At 45.9% G+C, this 26,516-nt stretch overlaps 3 protein-coding genes across 4 annotated transcripts; 2 read left to right on the top strand and 1 right to left on the bottom strand.

Annotated features, from left to right (window-relative positions):
* The first annotated feature begins 389 nt into the window (after positions 1-389).
* On the top strand, positions 390-16,009 carry LOC121591758 (BTB/POZ domain-containing protein 2). 2 transcript variants are annotated; one of them, XM_041912667.1, is made up of 3 exons: positions 390-992; positions 13,360-14,027; positions 14,745-16,009. In XM_041912667.1, the coding sequence occupies exons 2-3, from the start codon at positions 13,744-13,746 to the stop codon at positions 15,634-15,636; spliced, it is 1,176 nt and encodes a 391-aa protein (XP_041768601.1). In that variant the 5' UTR covers positions 390-992; positions 13,360-13,743; the 3' UTR covers positions 15,637-16,009. The 2 variants fall into 2 exon arrangements, with proteins under 2 accessions (XP_041768601.1, XP_041768600.1); XM_041912666.1 differs by having other exon boundaries at positions 391-1,055.
* A 4,028-nt stretch (positions 16,010-20,037) lies between these two features.
* Positions 20,038-22,422, bottom strand: LOC121591757. Its single transcript, XM_041912665.1, has 2 exons — positions 21,178-22,422; positions 20,038-21,103 (listed from the first exon to the last, which is right to left on the bottom strand). Exons 1-2 carry the CDS (start codon positions 21,950-21,952, stop codon positions 20,364-20,366), a joined length of 1,515 nt encoding a protein of 504 aa, XP_041768599.1. The 5' UTR covers positions 21,953-22,422; the 3' UTR covers positions 20,038-20,363.
* A 13-nt stretch (positions 22,423-22,435) lies between these two features.
* Positions 22,436-25,536, top strand: LOC121591756 (uncharacterized exonuclease C637.09). Its single transcript, XM_041912664.1, has 3 exons — positions 22,436-22,675; positions 22,881-24,112; positions 24,194-25,536. The coding sequence occupies exons 2-3, from the start codon at positions 22,906-22,908 to the stop codon at positions 25,345-25,347; spliced, it is 2,361 nt and encodes a 786-aa protein (XP_041768598.1). The 5' UTR covers positions 22,436-22,675; positions 22,881-22,905; the 3' UTR covers positions 25,348-25,536.
* Positions 25,537-26,516: the final 980 nt, after the last annotated feature.

The raw sequence follows: 26,516 nt of genomic DNA, 5'->3' as shown, positions 1-26,516 counted from the left end.
ATCAACGAGCAAATACAATGTGATGCACTAGCGCAACCAGAACCATTTGTTGTTCAGAGAATAGAAAAGGATAGCAAAAGACAACCATGCCGCTCACTCCACTAGAGAGAACGAGAAAGAGAATCTCTCAGTGCGGCTGTACACGCTCTCGCAAATGCTTTGACCACGCTTAAGCGCGCACGAATATTCGTAAGATCTCTCTTTCTTTCTCTCTCTCTCTCTCATGATCCGACCATTTTCGATCTCGTTCTTTTCTCTCGCTCTTTCTCCCGCGCTTTAAGCGGAGTCACACAGTATTGCGGTCCTTTTCTGTCAACCGCGCACAACTGTGTACGATCCATCCATTCAAAGTCAGCAACCCGCACGTCGATCCCAATTGTTGTACGCAGATGCTTCTTCATTTCATGGTAGGTGGTGAAGAAGTAATAACGTGTCCGGTCCGGGTGTGCTCTCCGTTGCATCGCAGTAACCATAGCTTTCCGAATAGCAACACACAGAGTGAACACAGTCCCCCGTGGTGTGAAGCAAAGGAGTGTTGTGGCCGACCACCTGCAGAGGAAGAACCGATCCGATTCCCTGTGCTAACAAGTAGAAGTGATCTTCCTTCCCTTCCGGCGAGGAAGTTGGTGTGGGTGGAAAGCACGACGGATCCCTTTCGCCAGGAGATGCGCATGTCCGGGAACGGCCAACGGTCGGATCAGCTGTCAAAACCTGCTCAGTCGCTCGGTTCTCCTCCTCGACAACGGAAGTCCGCAGCAGCAGCAGCAGCCGAGAACGAACGACAGTTGCGTCCGTACTGTTGTTGTGCTCTGTTTGCCATCGTCGCAAGTGTACCTGCCGTCTGAAGGGAGTCATTGTTTTGTGGAAATCGCCCGTACGCCATTGTTGTGTGGTAGACTGTTTCATTGTTTTGTTATTCGGTGTGATAGTTTGGTGTATTTCATGTGACACGGCGGAAAACGACTTTTGGAAAGGTCATCGACGGCTCCCTGGTGGGTTACGCGGACAAGCACGCGGGACGGCTTACTAAAGTAGGTGGTGTCCTTTCCCTGCAGGTACGTTAAGATTTTCTCTAGCCGTCGTTCCGTGCAACTAAATTCAATTACCGTTTGTGGGCTTTTTCCAACACCGTCGCCCGTACGTGATGGAGTATCCTTTAATCGTTGTAAAGAAAAATCGATTTTTTCCATTACATGCAGCCCCATACATACACACACTAACGCACTTTGCGGCGCCCGTTCGGTTCACGTACGCAAAAAAAACCCGTCGTGCCTTCTCACTCTCCACTTCAGGGAATTTTCCGTTCTTCTCAGTAAACAACATTGAGCTGTCATTCCTCGGATAGAGCTCTGCTGGTGTGTGGTGCTTCACGATGGTCGTTTTTCTCCATCTCCATTCCCCGATGCCCCGAGGATGTCGGGAGGATGCGCGGACTTGGATACGCCAAAGGCTACTAAAGTAGGTCACACCTCCCCAGCGGCAGGGAAGGGTGGCTAACCCGAACGGCGACACGCTAATGTGTATTGGTGAGGATTGGCTATGCTCCGCAGCACGCCGACGCATGAAAATGTAAAAATTCTAAACATACCTCAACCACCCCACGCTCAGTCACCAGCTTCTTTTGGCTGCACCCTGGTGCGTACATATGAGTTGTTATGAGAGAGAGAGGGAGAGTGCGAACTAATCGACCGCTTTTCGCCTACCTCAACCCAAAAGCGTTGCAATAGGGAAAAGTGCAACCGGCAACACACACACCGGCACGGACCGGACCGACCACCTTGTTCCTTGTTGGTGTTGCGGTCTAACGGCGGACTCGTTTTTTTCGGGTGCGACTGGCTCCCGAAGTCTACGAGGGAGCGAGCGGGGGGTTAGTGTTTTCTTAACGCACACACAGGACGCTCTTGCCGCGCGGCGTTGGCCGTACGACAAAACGTGAACGTGGAATGCAGATTTTATTATGCCGGCGGCCTGCGGCTACCACCCGTCTTTGAATGTGTCGAAACGGGGAAAAAGGAAAACGTTTCAGGGTGGTTCTGATGACTCTTTTTCTCAATGGCTAAGGAAATCAAGTGGTGCGTTTTTGACACACGGTTTTGAACGATTTTTAACGAGTCCCGACAGTCACGGCAGTGCGTTGAGACGGTTTTCACAACAAACAAGAAGTCCGTTTGTGTGTCGGTGAAGGCAGGTTGAGACAAGTGACCTCCCGCCCCTGGTGTATATGTCGTAAAAACATGCCCCACACACGTGTAGTAATCCGTGCGTTCTTATGCTTTTAGATCAATCACCATGGCAGCGGTGTAATGAAGCAATGGTGACGAAAGCGGAAGATCGGTTTGCTTCAATCGATGCATAGATGGGACAGTGGAACCATATTTGTTACCCTTGTTAAAACTTAAAGAACCATGCAGTGGCATTCAGACTGGCAATTGGGTTTCAAAACTAAAAATACAATTCGGCTAGGTACGAGATCACTATTTTTTTTGTGCACTGTTTTTGTGGTGCATTATTATTTTTGTTTATTGATCGCTAAGGTTGTTTAAGGTTTTTGTCCTGAGAACCGGAAACCTATAATCCCAAAGAATTATAGTTCAAAAGTTGTCATTTGTTCAACGTTTATCTATTTCGACAATATGAATAAAATTAATAGGAAATAGGTAGTAACTAGGGTAGTGTGGTACATGTTGTGATGCTTTGAGGAAAACATATAATTTGCATTGAAAAGTACTAGTAATTGATGACTTTATGAATTAATTTCATTTAATCAACAATTACTTTTTAATTAATTAATTAATTCATGAATTAATTTTAATTTTATGAATTAAATCTTTAAGCTGCAATGTAGTAATCTGGCATACAACTTTTGGCATTTTTGCAATAAAAAAATCATTAAGTTACCGTTATGAATCAATTTCAAGTCATTCGGCATGTTTTTTTTAATGTCTTCATATTCAGTCCTTGGACATATCGCTTTTAAATTTTAAATAATTACTATGATGTACTAGAATCAATTAAAAATGTGTCTGACGCCAAGTAGACCCTGATGCCACAGTAAATAGATATTCTCTGTCGATCAGTTTCCTGAGTGACCTGAGGCATTCTTTGCGGTTTTGTTTCAAACGGACACCAATGGTAGTTCTTTGATAATTCCTATCAATCGCGTCCCCGTGCATTGAAATTCCTTGGAATCCATTGTGAAAGTAGTTATCAACGTGAAGATAACAGTGTTTTAACATATTGTGCTCTAAATTCCATTAAAACACATATTTAATTCTGTCCAGAATTTGAAGCAAGATGTTTTATTTTGTTTTTAATTCCAGACAGCCGAAGTAAATTGTGAATAATTGCTTAATCAGCATATCTTTTTAGACAGTGATAATGTTAAGAAAACAACGATATTTTAATATGTAGGTGGCAAATTTTTGATGCATTGAACAAATATGGTACGGGAAAGATCGTTAATTCGGGTAGCAGTTCTTCGGTTTTATGCATCTGCGAGTAGTATATGATAAAACCACCACCCCCAAACCGGAATATGAATCAAAATAACGTAGCAGTTTTGTGATTTTTTGCAATGTTTTCAGTAAAATTATTGGAAATATTTTTTTGTTTCTAAAATGTAGAATGTTTGCTTCCGTAAAGTAAGTTATAAAGAGGTTTTACCGATGAAAATTGGATTAATAAGAAAACTTTAAATGCAAAAATGCCTTAAGTGTCCGTAATTCGAAGCAATACGGAATCATACTCTGAAATATTCGATTTTACAAAAAAATTGTTAGCTTAATGCTGGGATAAAATGAACCATAGAAAAGAGGCAAAACGTACCAAAGAAAAAAGGCACAACACAGTACAAAATTGAGGCAATATGCATCAAAATATAGAAAATGAACTAAAAAGACGAAATGTTTCCTGCTATTTGATTTTAATAAAATTAAACCGTAGCAAGGATTGATTATCCGGCTCCGTGATAATGAATTAAGTCTCGAAAGCCTTATAAGCCAGCATGTCCGCGTAGGACGTTACGCCAAATAGAAGAAAATTAAACTGAAGAAATTAAGGTTTTTATTAGTCAGCATCTAAGTTTTAAATTATTAAAACGTCACAAAACGTCATTCTAGCTTGCTTACAAACTGGTGGATTTTATCCTGATCCACTTGGTGCATTTTGTCCCCGTTCATAGTTATTTTTTGATTAAAATACGACCTGCAGACTTGCCGAGAAATGTATGTACAATTTGAAGATCTGATTTTAATCAACGGCACTATGTACCCCAGGTCAAGTCAAAAGATCATCAGTGATACAGTATTTAGAAAATAATAGATAGATTGATCAAGCAAAGCAGCTGCCTGAATATTTAAGCAGTTAATTTTGAATCTGGACTTTCCGCGCATATGTTGGGGGTATTAATTGCACAAACATGAATGATAGCATCGAACCGTCCGCTGGATTGTGCCACTAGTATTTATTTATAGCAGCATGTGTGTGCTGTGGTCGAAGAATTTGTGCGTACGTCCGTGTGTTGTGTCGGTTGTACGACGTGGACACGCGCGAAAGACGAATTGGAGCAAAAATTTGCCAGCCACATTGTTATTTTGCCAATGTCTTATTGGCGGAGTATTAACGATCATAATACGTGTTTATGGTGTTTTTTTTTCTTGCCTTTTGTGGCTTTTATTTTTGCTCTTGGACCGATGAGGAGAGCGGGTAATATGAATCGCATTAACAAATACTAAATTACAAAGCCGAAAATGTAAACACTAAAAAGGGTGAAAAGAATTTGGCACACGTGCCACCAGATGTGTAGGAACCACATCCGGTCGCGAGGAAGTGTAAGCAACCTAAGACGTAATTCAGATTATTACCAAAATATCGATTGACGGTGTTTGAGTATGTTTTTTTTTTTGTTGGTGCAACATATAATCGTGATGTTGTTGGTTTAAATCTGATTTGGCGGCCAGGCATATGTAAGCCATGTGTCCGGCCAGATCACGAACATTTATATTGTGCCCCCAAACCCCATGCACACGAACACGTTGAAAATACTTTGTTTGGAACTTCTCGTGTGTCGTTGTAGGTTTTGGTTGAAATGATGTGAAATATAACTCCTTTTTGAATTTGATCCAACATTGAACGAAACAGGACGCTTTGAATGCTACTGAATATCTACAATATTTTAAATCATGCCTAAACGCTGCAATTAATAGCACCATTGCCGAATGTGCAATGCCGTGAATCGATTTCATCCTGCACGACGCCTCACGCAATCTACCATGAGTCATGCGGCCTAGCCGTTCAGCAGCAGGTCGGAAAGCAATCAACAAAAATAATCTTATTCGTTCGCTGCACCCGGGTTTTACCGTAGCAAAACAAAACATTCGAGCCCAAACTAAAACATTTGCATGTCTGTGCCGCACTATCGCCCGAACTAACGCCAAGACAACACAGTGCACAGTGTATCATCTATGCACTATGCACATTTTTCCAGGCTCAGAACGAAGACGCGCGGTAGCTTGCGGTGGGGCCCTTACCTTGACACAAAACGGCAGTATTTTTAGACACATTTCCACACGGACTCACGGAGGAACACGGATCATGGATGATGAGCCGTCCAGACGAGCGGCGCGCAACTGCAGGTCTGCGCGCACTCAAAGCGCAAAACCAATGAGGCGCACACGGCAAATTGAACCATCGGTTGAACTGTGGGGCAGCAGCAGCAGCAGCAGAAATAGCAGTGAGGGGATTTCCTTGTTATTATTTTAATTGCCCTTAGTATTACGCTCAATCATATTTAAATATGCTACGGCAGTCGAAGGTCACTTTGGCGCGCGGACTGTACATTAGAAGGGCGATGGTGCATAATAGCGCAAGTGCATACAGCAAACATCTGGAGTTTCTCCTTTTCTGAGACCTTGTTTTCAAGACAGACAGGCCAGGATTAAAAGGAAATATAATGCCTTCTCGGTAGAGTGCATTTGAACCATATCAGGAAAACGAATCGGAAATCCGACAAAGAGATCTCTCCAACTAATCCTGTGCTGATTTGGTTAGACGGTCCTTTTGATGAGTATACGAGCCGTGAAAAATGAACAATAACAACTGTACAAGAATGACTTGTTCTAATTTCCTGTCGTCAAATTCGACCTGGGTTTCTGCAACACCGCTGCACTTCCGGCGGGCGGAAGCGTTTAGCGTCAGACAGCGTGTCGGAAGAGGACATCACCGGTTGTTTGGTGGTAGCTTCTTGAAGCACACGCTGCCTGGCGATTCGAGCCGTCTGCCCTTGGTGTGTGTGTGTGTGTGTGCTTTATTCCGTCTCGGTTCTAAACACTTGTGTTCCTCCGTTTCTACCTAACCAAACGGTTGCCAAATCCTTCAATACTGGCAGAGGCCATGATATTGAACTTGCACCGGTGCACCCACAATACATCGTAAACACACCACCGATGCTAATCGATGAGCACTGGAGCGTGAACCTAACAAGTGTTTGAACGCGAAGTATGCATGAAGATTGGACAGTGCAACGTTCTTTCCATGTGTGGAATTGTTTTTCAATACCTCTATGGGTCTATGTCCAATTAAACCTGATTGATTTTTCTACTGCTTTATGTAGGTCATTTGAAATCTATTTCCAACTTCAGCCAGCTTCAGCCGACTTCTTCGTCAACTGAAACAAGTCAAACCAAATATTGAATTTATTTTTAACTTGCCTCTCTCTGTTCAAGGCGGCAAAATGAATAATATTTCATCTCACTCATAATGGAACACTGTTTTCATGCTCGTCACAAAACCGGAAGCAAACCCTCTGTTGTGCCCAAAGGCCCTTTGACGGCTGCGTCGATAATGCGCGCCGCCGACGAGGTCCAGCACCCGCGCTCAATCGATCCGCGAAGCCGTTGCGCATCTTGTTAACACAATTGGCGCTACTTAGCACCTTCCCTAGTACCTACCCACCGTTGTGGAATGAATGTGCTCTGCCGTGGTCGGCTGCTCCACTGAATGCACCTGCGTGAAGTTTGTGCTGCAGTCGCGACAACACGCACGCACGGCCCAGAACTGTTCTGCGCCCCAGTGTACGGCGTAAAGAAACAAATGCACACACAACACACACACAAAGACACTTTCGTGACGGCATTCTAATGGCATGCTGGGAGTGTTGCACTCGAATTTAACAACCCGGGAGCAGCTGCGGAGCACCATAATAAAACCGCCACAAGCATGAATCACATTCGAACGGAGGGGAAGGGAGGAGGAATGCCATTTAATTTGGAAGTCCACGACCCACCCAAACTTGGCAAACTGCTCGGTTTTTGTGTGTCCCATCAATTTGATGGACCTATGGCACAATTAATGTATCCCCAGGGAAGGGGAGTTTGGATTCTTTGCTTGCTGCTGCAGAAAGTAAGAGTTTGCTACATACGACACGATGATAGCTGGCAAAGGGAGAATATTGTGCCAACTGACACATTGGATGGGACCCAAGCAGTGACTTCCTCCAAATACATGCGGGCTGCAATTTTCCTATTTTCCCCTTTGGAGTACCAGCATTTTTGTTTGGATGGCAAAGGATGCATCAATATTTAAAAGCGAACAAGCTGCTGCTACTAGTGCTGTGTTGAGTGTTGAGAGAAAACAGGTTAAGAATTGCGATAGGGGGGGATTGAAAGGGATTGAAATGTCTGGCAGTAGATCATCGTGTGAATTATTTTTGTGTGTTAAGACTGAATGAAGTTTTCAGACTCATAATAACAGGCATCTAAAGATATTTATCTAAAAGATTTATTTTGAAATGTATTGTAAATGAGTTCATCATTTACATAAACCCTTTGAATGCAAAAATCCGGAGTCATCGATAATTTCGGAACCGATTTCACAAGGCAGGTCCGCCTAGCATTATCCGGAGTCGTTCGGAATCTTCCCGAATCGACCGGAGTCATCCGGAATCGTCTGGAGTCGTGTGCAGTTGTTCAGAGTTTTCAGGAATCGTTGGTATTCGGAGTTATCCTTAGTCGTCTGGAGTCGTTCGTAATCGTTCGGAGTCGTCCGAAGTTGTTCGGAGTCGGAATCGATTGGACTAGTCCGGAGTCGGCCGGAATCGGCCTTCGACTGATCACACCGGGTACATTGCACCGGACGGCTCCTGTTGACTCCGACTAACTCCGTTCCCAGTTGACTCCGATCGACTTTAGACGACTCCGAATGACTCCATCTCCAGACGACTGCGGGCGACTCCTGACGATTCTGACTCCGCGCAGAACTAGCGGTTCGGATTTTGAAAGAGTCGTATTCGGACTAACAATAGCCAAAGTCGGATCGGAATCGTGGGTGCGCTCCACAGAGCACATCGCTATACTTAACCTCACTTGAAACTAATTAGAACACATTAAGAACACAGCCACAAAAGTGTGGAACAGCTGTGATTTTGTAACCCGTAAGACATTCTTCAAATTCCACAACTCCCCAAAAATGGTGGTTCTATTGGCAACTGCCAAATATAGACAAAATCAAACCGGAAGTGTGTGTGAGCTGTGGTGACGCTCTGTGGTGCATTATTGTATAACAGTTGGTTGGCCTTTTGTATGGTTTTTGTGGAGCGTTGTTTGATCTTTATTTAGATAGCAGGTGAACTTGAGTTAGACTTGTGATGTGTATAAACACACACACACACAGTCAGTGAAGACAAGCAACAAAACCACATGACTTGCACGAGGGAATTGTGGGACGGTACAGTGCGTTGTGTAGGTGGCGATCGTAAGAAGGTATGTTTGTTGACAATTTGTTAAAAATGGTTAGCTTTAAAGAGTGAAAACAAACATAAACAAATACACACAGATCGAGCAGGTGAAGGTCTGTTGCCTTGTTTTCCTTTGGCATCTTTGGCTAGAATCAGTGTTTGTAAGAAGCGAGGGAACGAAGAATGTGAAATGGGTTTGGCACAATGTGCGATACTTGCCTCTACAGTGCGAGGAAGTTCTAACCGTTTTACAGTATTTAGGTCCAGTTCAGTTGCGTTCAGTGCTTTTTTGCTTCTCCGTAACAATCACTGTCTATGAGACATCGACGTGATCGCTTCGCGATCGATGACTCATAGCTTAAGAAACCTTCTTACATGGAAGTTCAGTAAAACGAGCTGAGATTGTAACGAGTTCATATCAACGGAATATTCACCCCATGCTAATGGCACTATGTATCATGTAGATTAGAGTCACCCCCACTGACAGTAGCTATAAAATCACCCACAATTCGTTAGCGGAAGCGTGTCTATATAATGATTGCCCGACACATTTGCTAAGTTGAATCATTAAAACTCTATAAACCGTAAAACGGCAGCACTACAGTGGCAACTTCTGAGGCAGCAAATAACAACGCATTTGAATTGTTTTTCCCTCTTTTTCACTCCTCTTCACACCGACCGATTCTTGGTCAATGCGTCTGGTGGTTGCTGCTGCTGCTGCTGGTAAGTGTTAACCGGTTTGCATCATAATTTACGACCTCCTCACACATATGACACAGTGATATGCTGCTACTGCTGTTTATTTTAGGGCCGTTTGCTCGCATCAAACTACTAACATTGCACGCCTCTCGCCCAAGCAAGCGACCCCGGGGTCAAGAAAGGAATCGAAAGCAAAATCTTTACCCGTTTGCCAACTCTGTTAGCACGCATCGGAGATTTTTCACTGTTTTGTTTTGGATTATAGGATTGCCAATAAATAGCAATATGAAACAAACAAAGAAATGCAATCACTTCACATTGAATTTTGTGCAATTTAACGGCGTTCAAATGTTGTTAAAATTCACTTCATTCGTACTCTGTAACACGTTGTGTGTTGTAGTGAGTAATGTGTACGTGCCTGGAAAGGTTTTACACTGCTTACATGAGATTTTGGTTTGCGTTGGATGAGATGAAATCATGTTTTGTGCACGTTTCTGCACTCGAAGTGGGGAAAGCTTCCTCGTTCCCTAAGAATGTCTCTTATGGTCGAGAAATCGATTGCAAAGATGGTACACTATAATGTTTTCATCCACTATAATCCTCTACTATCAGGGGGACTGTGTCATCATCTCGGACCTATCAAAGAGGCAAAAGATTGTCTACGTAATATATGTGCGAACGTTGATTGGAAGGAAGAAAACTATACATTGCGTTACCGTCCATCTAATTCGTGTTACAACCAACGTTTCCCTTATCACCCAGCTGCTTATTATTGCCATTTCATTCCCGCCTATCGACAATTGAATTACACCGGATAGTGTAGTACACATTAATTCGTTCAAAACGTTAGCCCAAAACCCGGCTTTACAATCGGTTATAAATAGATGGATTACTGCACTGAAATGGCACTGTACCTGGTATGCTGATAAACAGTCCGTAATCGACTACCGAAAAGTGTTGACGGTTGTAAATTGGCGTGTAAAATAATGCGGGCAATAAAACAGTGTAAGCCAGCCATCCGCGAGAGCCGATTTCTTCGGCTGTGTAGCGTGTGGGAAACCTTACAGATTTGCTTATACACACACGCTCGGTAGCATTTAGGGTTCAATTGATTTGAAAACCCAGGGTTAGGTACACTTCAATATCGGTTTAAATCAATCATACGTTAATACGATACGAAGGGCTTTTTTAAATGAAAAGATCCATTCTTACGTGCTAGTCTAGTGCAAAACTCTAATTGGGAAGGAGTGGTGATAAGTTTAGTACGATAAATTGTGTACCAATACCACATGGACTCAAATTATCATAAGGCTTACCATTAGTTTAGGACTTTTTTAACAGAAGTAGTATATTGATGTATGAACGCTTATTGTATGTTTCGAGATCTAGATTTAAACTAATTTGCTAATTGAACATTCACTCTTTGTATATCGTTGTTAAGCGGTTAACTCTTTTTGATACGAACGAATACGATGCTTACGATTCTGAACTTGCATGGTTGGTATGATTTGCATTTTTCGCACAATTCAAGTTCAAATCCCATCAGGTAGAAAATGAATAATCAGATTAATCAAATGTCTTTTCCTTTTTGCCAAACTAAACATTGAAAACTTATTCCCTGAAAGTTCCCTGAAAACGGGGGCATGATCACGCGATGATCACGTTTCCAACATACTACAACTCAATTTTACTACATCCCAAACCCCTGCCAAGTTGTACAAAATTCAATCTTGAATAATCATTCAATAAAGAGTCGTGCAGTGTGTGGGGCTTAGTTAAGCTTCTTCTTCTTTGGCACAACAACTGTTGTCGGTCAAGGCCTGCACCCACTAGTCGGTTACCCACTAGTGATGCTTGGCTTTCAATGACTTATCGATTACCAGTAGCAGGATATTTAAGGTTCTACGTATGGGCACGTTTATTTCGGGTTGTTAAGTCGTGCGAGTTGACGACTGAACGACAAGACCGACCTAAGCTAGTAAGGTTAGTTAAGCTTAACAAACTCTATTATATAAATAAAAAAGACTAACAACAATGTCAAACTTTTGCGATCGTGTTTCACCATCGTGTTACTACCTCTGGCGCAAAATAATGAGAGTTTCGATCAATTACGCAGATAAGGAAATGTTGACCGACACCCCAGAGTTTTATGCACCTAAGCTTCCCTTATCAATGTAACGCGTTACGCGTTGTTGAGAAGAAAGACTCGCACTGACGGAGCCAAATGGTTTTGAGGAAGAAAGCCTCATCACCATCATCCCTTATTCTAACGCGCCTCACAGTTCTTCTTTGTAAGTTATCATCCCGCAGCTCTCAACCTGTCCCAACCTCAGAACAAGATGTCCCAAAAATATGCGCGCAATCTGTTCTCACACATCGATGCTGCCGACCGTTGATCATATGTGCGCTTAAAGTCGGGTGACCAATGTCTCCAAATCTCGCCCGCAGTTACGCGCGTGACGCTACGCCCGTCATGGGCGAGATACCCTCCCTACTTCTCGAGATGGCCCCCATGAGGGGGAAGGTCTTTAATTACCACCATCTGGCTGGCAGCCCGGAAAAACGGCACCGGAGTACACAAACAGAGGCGACAAACAGCCAAACACACCCTGTGTGCACGTCGAAAGCCTCCGTATATTGCTTTTGCGCGCCTTTGTCAATGGTGTTGTGGCCGGTGCGGCTCTCCCTTCGCTCTTGCTTACTGCCAATTTGCATAACGATAAGAAGTTAATCAAAATCGTAGGACAAACCCCGTTACAGACCGAGTCGGGAAGGTGTGGGTGGTGGTTGCTTGGTGTGGACGGCAAAGAGCTGTTTAAATTGGTGGACGTGCTTTTAATTTGGCCGCTCTGAAGTGGCCGCCGCCGTGGGGAAGTGGTAGGAGTGGCATGGAGAGGAGTCTTCGGTTTTGGGTTATCGTTGTACAAATGAAGCGAGGGCGTTGAATCGATACGGGGACGATGGTAGAGCGTTCAAAATTCGGTGTAAGAATAGGTAATTTTTTCATTCTAAATTATCTGTATTCTACGGAAAATTCAATTCCATTCGGTTTACCAAGAACTCTTCATGTTGAGAACCTTCCTCAGAAAACCTCCCAATCGATGATAGTAATGTCATCATCATCCCATCGAAGTGCATTCCTACAGTGATTCATCCGTTTTGCGTGTTTCGCCTTAATCGCCCAATACCAACCTATCTAAAAACAACCTCATCAGTGAGAGCACTAGTCATCAATGAAACCTTTATTTTATTATTTGTTATCAAACACAAACAACCGTCCTTGATAGTTTTATAGATCATCCAAAAATCGATTTCCGTTGGTAGCGATGTTTAGGAGTGTGGCCTGATAAGGTTTCCCAAGCATTTCTCCCAACGTGGAAGAGTCACGTGATGATGATTACCTTTCGCTGCGTTACAACACTTACAGAACGACAAAAAAGTACGCCCCATATACGGGACTGTGTCCACTTGACAGAGGTTGTAAGCTCTAGTGTGGTGTTTGTATATAAATAGAATGTATTAGTCATCATCTAAAGCGCGCACGAAGGCGATTGAACGTAATATCGGTTAAAAATACGAAGAAAAGGAAGCAATCTGTGGCATAAAAAATGCACCACAAGGTGTAACGCCACAGTGTGCAGAGCAGCAGAAAGTGATGCAGGCGTCCAAACAATCCTCCCAACCAAAACACCCCGTTCGAACAGTATCTCTCCTACCGGGCGGTTTACCGATACGCAATCAAAGAATTGGCTTATCAGTGGGGTCGTGTGCGGTCCTCCCTTTTACGTACCACCCCTCCCTCTCGACCGTTAGCTGCCGTCTTGATGTAATCTTTATCTCAATCTCTCGCTCACACACTCAGGAACACACCCATGGCTGCGGTATCATTGAATTAATTTGCCTGGTTTTTTCTTCCTCTTTCTACACAGGCTTTCAGCGGATATAATTCACACACGTCGTACACATCGTAACGTGTAACGTGCGACACCCAAACACATCGAGTGCCGTCACCCGTTCGCGTTACGAACCCTTTACAGCCGAGGACGGGCTGGCACGAGCGAATCTCAGTTCACTAGCGAGCGCACTGCCGTGCAGAAAGGGCAACGCACCAGAGACACGCTGCTGCTGAATCACACTGCTGCCCTCCCGTTCGCTGCAGGAATGTAGTGTGCCCTTGTGTCCGCTTTGGCGTGTCCCACCAAGTTCTGTGCAGTTATTGAAACCTGGAAGAGACCAACCACATAAACACTTCCAACCAGAGTGTGAACCCTCAGACAGAATATCACCACGAACAACAGCAGTAGGCCGTAACCATGGTGCAGCCGTTTAACAACCACAGCGAAGCGAACGGAGGAGGAGACCGGCCACTGAACGGGCCACTGCCGACGGCTCCACCGCTAGATGCGCCGGCCAACGATGACCAGTTAGTGGAGTTTCTGGTGCTCGGCAACAAGGAAAACTATGCGGTGCGGGCGGATCGGAAAGCCATCCTTGACTCGAACACCGGGCTGGCGCAGATGCTGACCGGGGGCGGTGCCGGCGACAGCAAGCACGTTGTGCGCGGCGTCGATCGTGACAATTTCGTAACATTTGTACGGTAAGTGAGTGGAGAGGGCTACTGATTAGAGAAGGGAGCTGAAGTGTGTGACGCTGCCCGTTGCGGAAGGTTAGTGTAGGATATTGCAAGAAAATTGAAAAGAACGTTATAATGCAATGCATGGATTTTCAAAAGTGCCGACCACTAAACGGCGGAATGTTTTGGTTTTGAACCACCACGTGCATAAATTAGACATGTGCGCCAATATTGCCAGATGCGTCTCTCTGTCGATGTGTCCACGCAATCGCCATAAATTAGTGCACCCAGGAATACAGAAACATTTTACACTTGTGTCCGTACACGGTTGTGAAACAACAAGAAATTGCGAGTTCCTTCCGATCAATATCAATCTTATCTTGCTAGTCGCGGTGAACTAGCTTTCGATGTTTATTCGTTGTTTTAGCTTGGCTTACGCGCTGGAGGTTCTGTACAGCCTTGTGTAGTCTTGTGTGTTGGTGAGCTGAGCTGACCGTGAGTGAGTCACTTCGGCATAGTTATATGGGAAGGTTCGGTGCGTTATCAATAAGTGTTATACCGGCGCTAAAACGTGCAACAGTGCAAACGTGCGAGCCGATTACAAGATGCACCCATAGCGACGTTTGACGGGAAGAAGACGCAAAAGAGAGTATGATAGATCGAAGCTTTTCGTGCGGATTTTTCACCCCATGATATCTAATAACCTGAGTACGTTTTTGTTTTTTTTCCTTTGTTGCACAGTTATCTCGAAACCAAGTTCATCAAATTCGACTCCCCGACACACACGCTCGAGATGCTCGAGCTGGCCACCCGCTACCAGTGCCGGCAGCTGGAGATCCACTGCGTGAAGGAGCTCGATAACAACCTGCACGTCGACCATGTGCTGGAAGTGTACCGCGCGCTCTGGTTCTACAACTCGATCGCCACCCCGAAAGCCCCACCGAAAGAGCCGAAACGGCGCTCTCGCTGTCCCCGGGCCCAAAAGGGTACCGCCGGCCACAGTGGTCCGCTCACGCCGGAAGAATACTTTGCCGCCCTGCTCGCCAACTGCCTGCAGCTGATCGACATGCACGCGGAGGAGGTGTTCGGGCAGGAGGCTATGCTGACGCTGCGCTTCCCCGAGCTGGAAATGATCGTGAAGCGGGACGCGCTGCAGCTGTCCTCCGAGACGGTGCTGGTGGATCTGCTCTCCCGCTGGAGCCTGGAGGACTGCAAGCGCAAGCACGTCGACCCGACGACCGAGAACCGGCGGCGTGCGCTCGGGGCACTCTGTTACGCGCCGCGCTACCTCACCATGACGCGGCGCGAGTTCGATGCCGCCCGCGAACGCATCGAGCTGCTCGATCCGGCCGAATCACAGCTCGTCGGCGACATCCTGACCAGCGGAATGCGCCGATCGGCCTCGAATCTCACCCCGGAGCAGCAGGCACTGGTCGCCCGGTTCCGTGCGCCCCGGCCCGACTTCCCGCTGCTGCCGGTGCCGCTCAGTGCCCGCAGCCAGCCGCGCAACTATCCGAAGAAGATGCGCAAGGCGGCCGAGGAAGCCGAACGGGCGCGGGACGGCCCGAAGAAGGGTTGCTGCAACCGGCTGCTGCTGAACTGCTGCTCCGTGTTTGCCTGCATCTTTGACTAGCGCTGCTGCCTGTAGGTGGACGGGCCGTGCGACGAACACGGGAAGTGTGATGGGAGGTAATATAATGGAATGTAAAAGGGATGAGTTGATCCGCTTTCCTTTGGCGGGGCAGGGCAAGTATACAATTTGTTGATTTGTTTGCAGAAACAGAGCGTGCAAGTCGATAGGTCCCCTCTTCCCGTTCAATTCGTGCTGTGTGCGAATACGACTGACCCACCGGCCAAAGACCGATACACCCCAAAAACACTCACAACTCCTTGTGTGAATCCTCCCCCGTATCCTACAGCGGCATATGCGTAGTTGCAGTCACCTCTAGTATAACCGGAACATAGCTTTGAGCTTTTTCCTCTGCGAAACGAAATCTCCGACACGCGAAAAAAAAGGACGCGCAAAACCTGCGCAAAACGGGAAACCGATCGACATGACACACGCTTAGAAGGTTTATCCGTATATTACATTACAATTTTTCTATTTTTGTTTTGTTTTGTTTTTGTTAACGTTCTCATTTCACTGCTCTTGTCCACTGTTTTGGATGTAAATCATATCCTACCATATGTACGTACATTCGTTCGTTCGTGATTCGTTGGTAAAGTGTGAAATAACCGCGTATAGTTCGTTAGCCGTTAGTTAGCGTGTAAGTTGCGCAATGTTATAAGAAGATAAGATCAATAATGAGGCAGGCTTCTCAAACGTTTACGTTACTAAGTAATAGCGACAGTGGAGAGAACGCCACTGACTATAATTAATGTTGAATTGCACTATGTAATTGCACTGTCCTATGAGGAGAGAGCAAGAGAGAGATGATAGCAAGATGGTTATGTTGTAGCTTTTATTTAAATTTGTTATCGTAAAACGACGCAAGCTAATGCAAGCGAGAGAGGAAAACCGGATACAGCAGGACTCGTCATCGAAACCAACAGCATTATTTTGGCAATGGGAAAAGACTTAGAGAATGCCAGCGAGGCAGCAGTTTGCCCGACACTCTGTACGCAATTGTGCAAGCTCCTACATAAACTCACAAAAGTGCCATTCTATGCTGTGAGGTGGTGGTATATCTCACAGCACGTAAGGCATCCTCCTCCTCTCGGTATTATTGGCAGCTTTTACGATAGCTCACAAGAATATGCTCACTTCACCCATCCGCACCACGCTCTTAGTGAGTGTGGTGAAGTGAGTGAGCGTGATGTGTTATCAAACAATAGAAAACAAACGCGTTGTATCCATTATATCACACTTGTTCGATTAGAAAATGCTATTCTATATGATGTGCCGCTGTGTAGTATGTTGCATTCTATATCGTTAGGCAAATTGTTTGATACTCTGTGCAGGCAGCGAACATATATTATTCCCCTCTCTATACTAGAGCCATACGTTTATCATTCGTTACAGCTAAAGATGCCTCTAACTATGTTGCCGGCATAGTTTTGTGGTGTTCGGCACCACTGGTGGTGTTGCGCTCCTGGCTGCTTTTCCGAATTCACCACTTTCGAGCGTCACACTGTGGTAAGATTAAGTTAGTGTAGGTGCTGAAATTCCACATGCGCGATTTTTCGCTTTTGCGGGTCAAGGCGACGTGGCTTCGCAAAAGGCAAAGGGCCTTTGGTTTCAATATAATGAAACACATTATGACATACTGGCTTTCTGTAGTCCGGTGGTTCTACCAAAGATGGAAACTGGTGTAGAACTCGTCCGAAGTCTCCTGCTTCAAGTACAAAATGTTTAGGGGAAGGAGTATCCACAAGTGCCAATGATCCTATGATCGCTAAATTAGTGGTCGAATCAATTAGCTTACGCCCTTTGATATCCACTAGTATTCCGGTTTTGTATAAAAAATCCGCTCCTATTATAGGACGATTTACGGATGCTATGATAAAAATATGGGTAAAAACTCTTTTGAAACCTAAACTTACTTGAATCAGCTTTGTGCCATACGTCACTATGGTACTTCCGTTGGCTGCTTGCAAAACTAAGTCTGTAGGTTTATGAGCTTTACCAGCTAAATGAAATGGAATGACGGATACATCAGCCCCTGTGTCCACTAAAAAGGTAAATGATGTCATCATATCATTTACGAACAAACGAGGAGAAGTACTATATGCTCTAGGGAGATCCGCCAACTCCCGTGAGCTTCTTAGTTTTTTTCTTCCTCTGAGTGTTTGACTCGTGTTGTGGAAAAATTACAGGGCTTAACACACTTGGTTGCTCCGTTACCGTATCTGTAATGATACCAACAAAATGGTTTCCTATCACGAGATGGACTTTGGAAATTTCTTCGTTCTCTAGAGAAGCTGCGTCTATGATCACGATGTTGTCGTTGGGAAAGATTTGACATCTTCTTGATCATGTCGCGTAGTTCGCTTATTTCACGCCGGATTTCATCAGACGCTGAATCGCATGTAACTCTAGCACGAGTATTCACTTCGGATAGTCCACTAGATTGTGTGCATTCCCATAACCTGTCTGCTATCCGCAATTGCTCAGCGTGATCTTTTGTATCAACTGCAACTAAGGCTACCTCAATCGATTTAGGCAGTCTTGACTTCCACAATTTCCTCACAAGAGTTACGGAAAGATCGGTAGAATCCCCAGCTATCTGTAGCATGTATCGATAGAAATCTGATGGAGTTCTATCTCCTATCTCAACATGATATAACAATTTTGACAATCGTGTTTCCTCACTACTTGTCAACCGTTTTAAAATTTCTCCCTTTAAGTGAGAGTATGGTTTTACCGGGTCAGGACTTTTCACAATGTCCAGCACCTTAGCTAATACTTCCTTGGACATTGCAGCGATCAAATATGTGTATTGCGTGCGCTCCCGTGAAATTTTTGAAAGCTCAAATTCCGCTTCTGCTTGAGCGAACCAAACCTCTGGAAAAGTCCCCCGTAACGAAAAAACATGTTCATTTTCGCTAAGAATAAGACCGCCGAGTCCGCAATAAGCGTTTGACGGCAGATATAAAAGCGTGACTACGTCACTGGAGGGGGATCGTGTGGTGTTCGGCACCACTGGTGGTGTTGCGCTCCTGGCTGCTTTTCCGAATTCACCACTTTCGAGCGTCACACTGTGGTAAGATTAAGTTAGTGTAGGTAGGTAGCGATGTAATACGAAGTATAGGACACGAAGTATAGGATACGAAGGATAGGACACGAAGGATAGGACACGAATAGGAGCGATCGGATGCGCCGATCGTGGTCCTCGAGCTTGCGAGCGATCGGATGCGCCGATTGTCGCTCTCTTATCTTTCGACCGCCGACCAATACAGTTCACGTGTAATTCACTCGTCGCAATTGTCACGTTAAACAAAATAAATTGTATCGCGCAAGCCCTACAGTTTTCTTAAGCAACAACAAGAAAATCCAGGACCCCAACATCTTTAAAGCTATTACTATTTATGTTCGCGCTCGACAGACAAAACCTGGCAATGGTTTCTATTCAAAGAGGGCGAAAGGGAATCGTTATTTTAGAAACTCCCTCCGATGTGTTATGCTTAATGCAATCATGCAGATTTTAATAATTGAATTTTGAGCTAAGAAATAGATAAAAGCTGAAAGAGAAAGATAGTTTATTTGCGAGCAAACTCACTCACACACACACACTTACACAAACACACAAACACACACACACACACACACACACACACACACACACAACACACACACACACACACACACACACACACACACACACACACACACACACACTCACACACACACACACACACAATCATGTGTTAGGAAAATAGTGTTGTACGTTATTTTGTTTCTGCATAATGCTATGAAATCATTTAATGGAAATCTTTTCTAAAAAGGTGTGTTATTAATCGAAATTAGCTTTGGTGTGTGAAAAGATCCCCACAACAGGACGCCTCAAACAACCCACACACACCGTACCTGTGAGATATGTGGCGTGAAACGAAAGAGAGTGGGTATGTAGTAGCTAAAAGTGAAAGTAAATGTGATTTGATAAAAAAAGAAGAAAATCGAACCAAAAAGATACAAGCAGATGGTAAATGTTATGCGCTACGCGCCCTTATATGATGGAATGATAGTTTTAAAAACTCATAAATCGTTTAGATGGAATTTTAACGATTTTAAACCCTATCCCAATTCAGTTGATATGTTTACTTTTTCTATGCATGTTACGTTTTTCCTATTAATCTCTTGTTTAGGGTCCTGTTAAGGACTTTTTTTCTTTTTTGTTGCTATAACAAGCTTATCGTAGCGTTACAAAGAATACATACAAAAAACACCTTCCGTTTTAGCGAGTGTAGCAAAAAGCGCTGGTAACAACGTTGTGCAGGGAGGATAACCTTTTCTAGTGATTGATAGAATCTTTTCTTTTGTCGATAGCATGAAATAATAAATGGGGTATTTTAAACCAAAAAAAAAAAACAAGCTCAATTTCACAATATTTCGGTTTCCTTTTATTCATCATAATACGGCCGTGGGATGCTGTTTTCCGTCCACCAAAGGTTCGCAACATGCGTGTTCCTTTCTCCTTCAGGCAATCGTTCAGTCTATGTGTCAAATGTTAAAAATGCTAATCACTAACAAACAACTCAAGTAAATGAAACAATGCAATTAATTAACCTATTTGAGATATAAGGAAAAAACCGTCAAACACGGCTACTGGGAGGAACAGGAGGCTAATAATAATAATAGTAATAGTAATTATAATAATAATCGTAAATTTCGTAGGTGTGAAGTAGCAAAGTAGCAAGTCCCTAAGGTCGTCTTAATTTGGCATGGAGCGTTGGTTCGCGCAACGATTTCGGTGCTGCCCTTCGTCGCGGACGGCTCGAATCAGTCGACAGGACGGACATGTTCTCGGTCGACGAGTACGGATCACCCATCGACGAGCCATCGTATGCATTGCTCCAGCCGCTGCAGTCATGCTCCTTCATCGTACCGGTTGGTTTCGCGCGACGCGCTGGTTGCTGCCGCTCGAGCGCCTTTACGTTGTGCTCGGTAAGTGGTTGCAAAATCACGACCGGATTCATCGCCGTAAGTAGATCGGGTTCACTGATGGCCTTTGAGGGTCGTCCCCGCCCTCGACCGCGTGTGCGTCCACGTCCGCGCCCACCACGTAGCGCGAGCGGTGGGTCAGCCATGTTCGTTGGTTCGATGGCCGAATTCTTCGCTACTGGTGTGCTGCAGCTAGCGCCAAATTCGGCCGGATTGAAGACCGTCAGTTCCTCCTCTGCCTCCTCCTGGCTGCTTACATTGCTGTCCTTGGAGTGGTCGTCTTGCTCAGTGTTCGTTCGGGTAGGATGCCTTTTCGACAGCACGGATTCACTGACCGCTTTTTTGAGCAGCGCCGGCGGAGACTTCCCTTGACGGGCGCTTTCAGTTAGAAGTGCAGACGGCATTCCCTCCTCCTCATCCTTATCGGACAGCATTCTTTCATCCTCATCCTTATCGACCGCCAACGGGGAAAGATTCCGCATTGTGTCACTCAGTTGTTCTAAAATTGAAGAAAAAAAAACAAGTAAGCGATTTTCTTTCGACAATGAAAGAGGGATGAAAAACAACATTTACCATCCACATCCATCTGGCTTGCGGCACCAATAGACTGCAAATCGGTTATGTTGTCCTGTATGTTGGCATATATCTGTCGCCGGCTGTTTTGGCTGCTGCGGGACAGCTTAAACGCCCGTTCTCGGTCGATCGATTCGAACGATTCATCAAAGCTGGCGTTTTTCGAGGCTCGCTTCAATCTTTGAACAAGCGGACTAGCGACCACCTGCACCAAACCACCCCCACTCGACCGACTTTCGCGGGAAAGAATGGATGTGCAGGTTTCGTCTGGAGTGTCACCACCACCGATAGCACCGCTTTTCTCCTGTTGCTTTACGCTAGCCTCTGCCTCTGCTATGTTTGTCGCGTCTTCCTCGCCCTTCTCGATCGCCTCTTCGTTGGATTCATTCCCTTCCGGAATGGAATCTTCGTCTACGTACGGTGGAATTTCGAGCCGGCGTTGTTCGTACACCCGGTGCGCCCGTGGCGTGTACTCCTTCATCAACCGTTCGGCCTCCTCGTGGGGGCGGTTGATGCGCTCGAATACGATGCTGGTTTGTTCCTGCACCGACAGCACCACCTTCGTGACCAGCTGCATCTGATCCTTGAGCTTTCGTACCATATCCCGGAGCGTTTTATTCTCCTGACGCTCACGAAGCAGCATTTCGTTGGTGTAATTAAAGCGCACTTCGTGCAGCCTCAACTCTTGCCGTTTCTTTTGATTTTCACTAGCTAGCTGCTGGTTAATTATTTTGTACGCTGTCAACATCTTGGTTGTGTCCGCTATTTGATCCATTTTGTAACAACATGCACCCGATTGTGATCGTTCGTTGTTGGATTTGCTCGTATCCTCGCGCGTTGTTGTTGCCGAAACGTTGTTGTGCTTTGGAGGAAAACGGCTCGAGACGATGCTCCAGCCAAACACAGACGTTGTCTTCAAAATCGTTTAAACGTCAAACCGTTCGCGACCCATCAGCTAGCCGTGCTTGGGCCGAACGCAACGCTGGACGTGTTTGGACGTGTTTGAATTCGTTTCATGGTATGTTTTCCTGAAAAGCAGCTTTAATTCTAACAAATTTTGCTATTGCAGATATTTGTGTTGGTTTAGAAATATTTTAAAACACATTTTGTCTTCTTTTTCCGAAGACAAACAAAAAATGCACGTTAACACCAACCCAACTCTGAAACCCGCTACCATAGCCAACGCGTTCAAGGCCGTCCGCAAACGTCAATCTGTCAATGTGCTCGGGCAGCATGTTTTTGTTCGTAGGAAAAAAACAACCGCAATACCGCAACACTCTGGATGGTGAAGTCGATGTGAGATTGTGCCAATACTACACAGAGAAGTAAAAAAACACCTACACAAGCACGCTCTGTCGAGATTTTGCTGCGCCAGCAATATATCTCAACGATCGAATAAACACTGACCGTCCAGCGACGCGCGTTTCGTTTCCGGTTAACCCTTTTCGACCATTCCCCTCGGTCCTTACTAAAACCCACCAGCGATCGCGCACACGAGGTAAGTGTACACAGAAAAAAAAATACGAGCGCATGTATGGATACGCGCGCGTGACTGCTGCTGCTGCTGCAGCAGGCGCGCGCGATATCGTGATTCATCATGCACATTCGCTTGCCTCAGCACAAAACACCATCTTCGATGGGCTATGGATTGTTATTTTTCCTCTCCTTCCTTCCACACCCCGCGACGATTCGCACTCTTCCAGCATCGCAGGGTAGCCGTCGCGTCCAATGTTGCAGCCGGGGGTAGAGTGTGCTGTCGAACAAAGCGGCAGCGACGGGCTGAAACAAGCTCAGCTCAGTAATCCCTCTACCGCCGCTGGTGATGGCGACAGTCTTGGCGATGGCGTTGGCAGGATAGCATTAAAAACCAAAAAAGAGTTGCGTCGAGAGCGCAAAAAACGTAAACTCCTCGGACTGTCCGCGCTGATGATGCTCAACGAGCAGGACGGCATCGGAAGCAGTAGAAACAGCAGTAGAGCCACACAGCCGAACATTGCTGGTGACGTCGACGACGACGACGACGACGAAGGCAACAGTGATCAGCTCACGTCAGAATCGAACAACAACAAGCTGCGGAACGGTGCCGACAATCGGTTGAAGCAAATTTTGGCCAACAATCATACTGCGTACGCCATCGGTGACGAGGAGGAAGCGCCTACCGTCAGTGCGAAACGGCGACGGGAAGAGTGTAGTAGTAACGGTGCAGCTGCGGAGAACGATAACGCTGCAACAGCGGTCAAGTGCAAAACACTTGCTAGCGCGGCAGATAAAGCAGCAGAAGCGACGGGCCCACTCAACAACGATACCGAGTACCGCGCCCTCAAGGCGTACGTCAACCAGAAGAAAAGCATGCGCTACGTGCCGCGCGTCCTGCTAAAGCCAATCGGGCAGAATGCGCTGCTCGATCGGAACGAGAAAAAGGAGGATCGCATTCCACTGCTCCTGGACGACATTCAGGCCCTGCTGATGCACACGCTGTTGCGCACGGATTCGCCCATGGCACCGCGCTGGGTATCGATCGATAAGAACACGAAGCTCACGCACACGACCGTACTGATCGTGGAGGGATTCTCGTGCGAAGATTACGTCACCTACCGGGAGCACATGCCGAACTGTGCGGACACCATCTTTGGGCCCCAGCTAACGCTACAGGTAGTATTCCCGAGCACTAAAATACTGGAGGAGGTGGCCTGTGTGCCGCTGAGCGATACGCACAAGGACGTGCTGGTCGCGGAGTACGGTTCGCTCGAGGCGGCCATGCGGATGTGCAAAGACCAGATGCTGGTGCGCAAGAGCGTCTTCCGGAACATTGGATCGCGTCAGCAATCGCCCAGCAGTGATGTCGATCTGCCGGAGAGTGACAAATTTCCGCGCACCCTGCTGCTGCTGTCGCCGATACAGATGATCAACGAAGGTTACCCCATGCCCTTGGCCGGTAGGTTGTCGCCGACCTGAGCTGCATCGTCTCGTTGGCATGATGATAATGTCCCATTCTTTTCTCTTTCCTTACCGCCAGGTACACTGGAAAACAAGTACAAACACTACGTAACTACGAGCGATTCGTACAAACCGGTCAATCCGCGGTCGCCCATGTTCGGTATCGATTGTGAGATGTGTGGCGCAATTGGCGGCAAGTCGGTGCTGACGCGCGTATCCATCGTGGACGAACAGCAAAAGGTCATCTACAACAAGCTTGTGAAGCCGCGCGAAAAGATCATCGACTACCGTACCAAATTCTCCGGCATTACCGCCTCGATGCTGCGCGACGTTCGCACCACGCTGGCCGATGTTCAGCGCGAGCTGCGGGAACTGCTGCCGCCGGACGCGATACTGGTGGGCCACTCGCTCAACAGTGATCTGCTGGCGATGCAGCTGCTGCACCCGTACGTGATCGATACGAGCATCATCTACAACGTGACCGGCAATCCAATGCACAAGCAGAAGCTGAAGATATTGACGAAGAAATTCCTCGACCAGGAAATTCAGTGCAGCACCGGTGGGCACGATTCGATCGAAGATTGTGCGGCCAGTTTGGAGCTGGTGCAGCTGAAGCTGGCCAACAGCATCTACTTTGGTGACCAGTGGCTCGAGGATCGCCGCATGTACCACAGTTTCCGGTCCGGGACGGGCCGGAACGGTATCGCGCAGCCGGACGAGTCGAGCGAACTGTCCCTGACGGGTGCTTCGCAGCAGTCACAGATCACGACGACCTTGTTTTCGCACGCTAAAAAACGCAACAAACGATCGTTTATCGTCACGAACGCCAAGGAGGAGCTGCGCACGTTCGAGCAGTACTTCGGGGGCACGATAGGGAAAGCGGCCTCAGCTGAACAGCAGTGGCTATCGTTCCGCAAAACGTCATCACCGACGGAAACGATCCGCCAGACGGCGAGCAATTGTCTGCAGTATGATTTTAATCTCGCTTACGTCCGGCTGCCAAACGCCGCGGACGGCGCGGGAGCGAAGGGGGGACAGCCGACAGCGGTGGTGCAGCCGGACAATAAACAAGCGCTCGCGAAATCGATCGACGGCTGGGTGGACGAGCTGCACACTGCACTATCGCTGAACGGGTTGCTGGTGGTGATGTTTGTAGGCGCGAACGTGCGCGGATCGGGACGGAACAATCGCATTGGCGTTGCTATGGTGCAAACGAAGAAACCGCCGAAATGATCGACGATGCTTTCAGCGTAGCATGTACAGCAATATTTGGTCGATATGAGTGCGCATTTGATGTTTCATATGAAGAATATGCAAAGATATGGGATTTATTAAGCAAGGTACTCTAAGCACATGATAATGTTGAGTAAAAATAAAGTCACTCTGTTATGGAAGTTCAACGTGAACTTTCTGTTAAATGAAGTTTAAGGTGTAGAGTACTAAAGTAAAATGCAGTGGCATTTTACTGGCAAGTTGCGAAAGATTATGCCGGTTAACTGTTGACATAGCGGAAGTAAAGGTATGCGACACAAAAGGGGGATCTTCTTTTTACACAAGAGTTTTTGCATTCTTGTCGGTGGTCGGGCAAGAATAATAAAACTCCAATGAGTGTTTTATCTCTTGTTGACTGATATCGTACAAACATGGTGCAATTGTTAAAAAGATAGGAATGACTCCCGCCATAAGAATGGACGAAGGCATTGTAAGAAAATCTTTAATAAACATTGTACGATATAAGTAATTTTTGTGATGCGTTGTGGAACATGATTTCATAATTCCCCCCAACCCCCTTCCCATTTTTCGATCTCATGTTCTGTTTTATCGCAAAAAGAAAAACAAGGAAGAATGAATGAGTTGTAGCGAATTGCATGCGATAGTGAAGCTTTGTTCACCCTTCCGATTACTAACTGCCAAACCGCAGTGATGCCAGAAAATACATCCCACAAATTCCCCAACCAACAAAAATATCGCAGCTAATTAAAAACGACCGTTTCCTTTCTTTACATTTACAATTACATTCGCAACTGCCAGTCATCTTCATCACACGTAGCGTCCCAAAACTCCGCGTCATCTTATTTGCTTTTCTTTTTGGTCACCTCATTTTGTAAAGCGGTCTTTTGCAATGTAATCGTGTATGAGCAGATATTTACGTTTACATTGGAGTACACTTAATTATCAATGAGCGAGAAAAAGACAGTAGAAACAAAAGTGAGAACGATGTATGTTGGCCGCCTTGAGCCATTGCATTTCAAATCACAACATGTAGGAAGAAGCTGAGCAAGAAGGAAACAAATAGAGTGAGAGGCAGCTATTTTGGCCCGCTCAAAGTTACACAATTGCGCCATCTATGAAGGAGTAGCGCAAGTGAACCTGATTTTCTTTAATTCGGGTTTTACCGAGCA

Source organism: Anopheles merus, chromosome 2L (assembly GCF_017562075.2).
Source record: "Anopheles merus strain MAF chromosome 2L, AmerM5.1, whole genome shotgun sequence".
NCBI lineage: Eukaryota > Metazoa > Arthropoda > Insecta > Diptera > Culicidae > Anopheles > Anopheles merus.
This window is presented reverse-complemented; position numbering and strand designations above follow the sequence as displayed.

Excerpts from the sequence above, each read along its gene's own strand:
- LOC121591758 (XM_041912667.1), top strand. The coding sequence starts at position 13,744 with ATGGTGCAGCCGTTTAACAACCACAGCGAAGCGAACGGAGGAGGAGAC. Across the intron at positions 14,028-14,744 it reads AATTTCGTAACATTTGTACG|TTATCTCGAAACCAAGTTCA; the intron begins GTAAGTGAGTGG and ends TTTGTTGCACAG.
- LOC121591756 (XM_041912664.1), top strand. The coding sequence starts at position 22,906 with ATGTTGCAGCCGGGGGTAGAGTGTGCTGTCGAACAAAGCGGCAGCGAC. Across the intron at positions 24,113-24,193 it reads TTACCCCATGCCCTTGGCCG|GTACACTGGAAAACAAGTAC; the intron begins GTAGGTTGTCGC and ends CCTTACCGCCAG.
- LOC121591757 (XM_041912665.1), bottom strand. The coding sequence starts at position 21,952 with ATGGATCAAATAGCGGACACAACCAAGATGTTGACAGCGTACAAAATA. Across the intron at positions 21,104-21,177 it reads AAGCCAGATGGATGTGGATG|AACAACTGAGTGACACAATG; the intron begins GTAAATGTTGTT and ends CTTCAATTTTAG.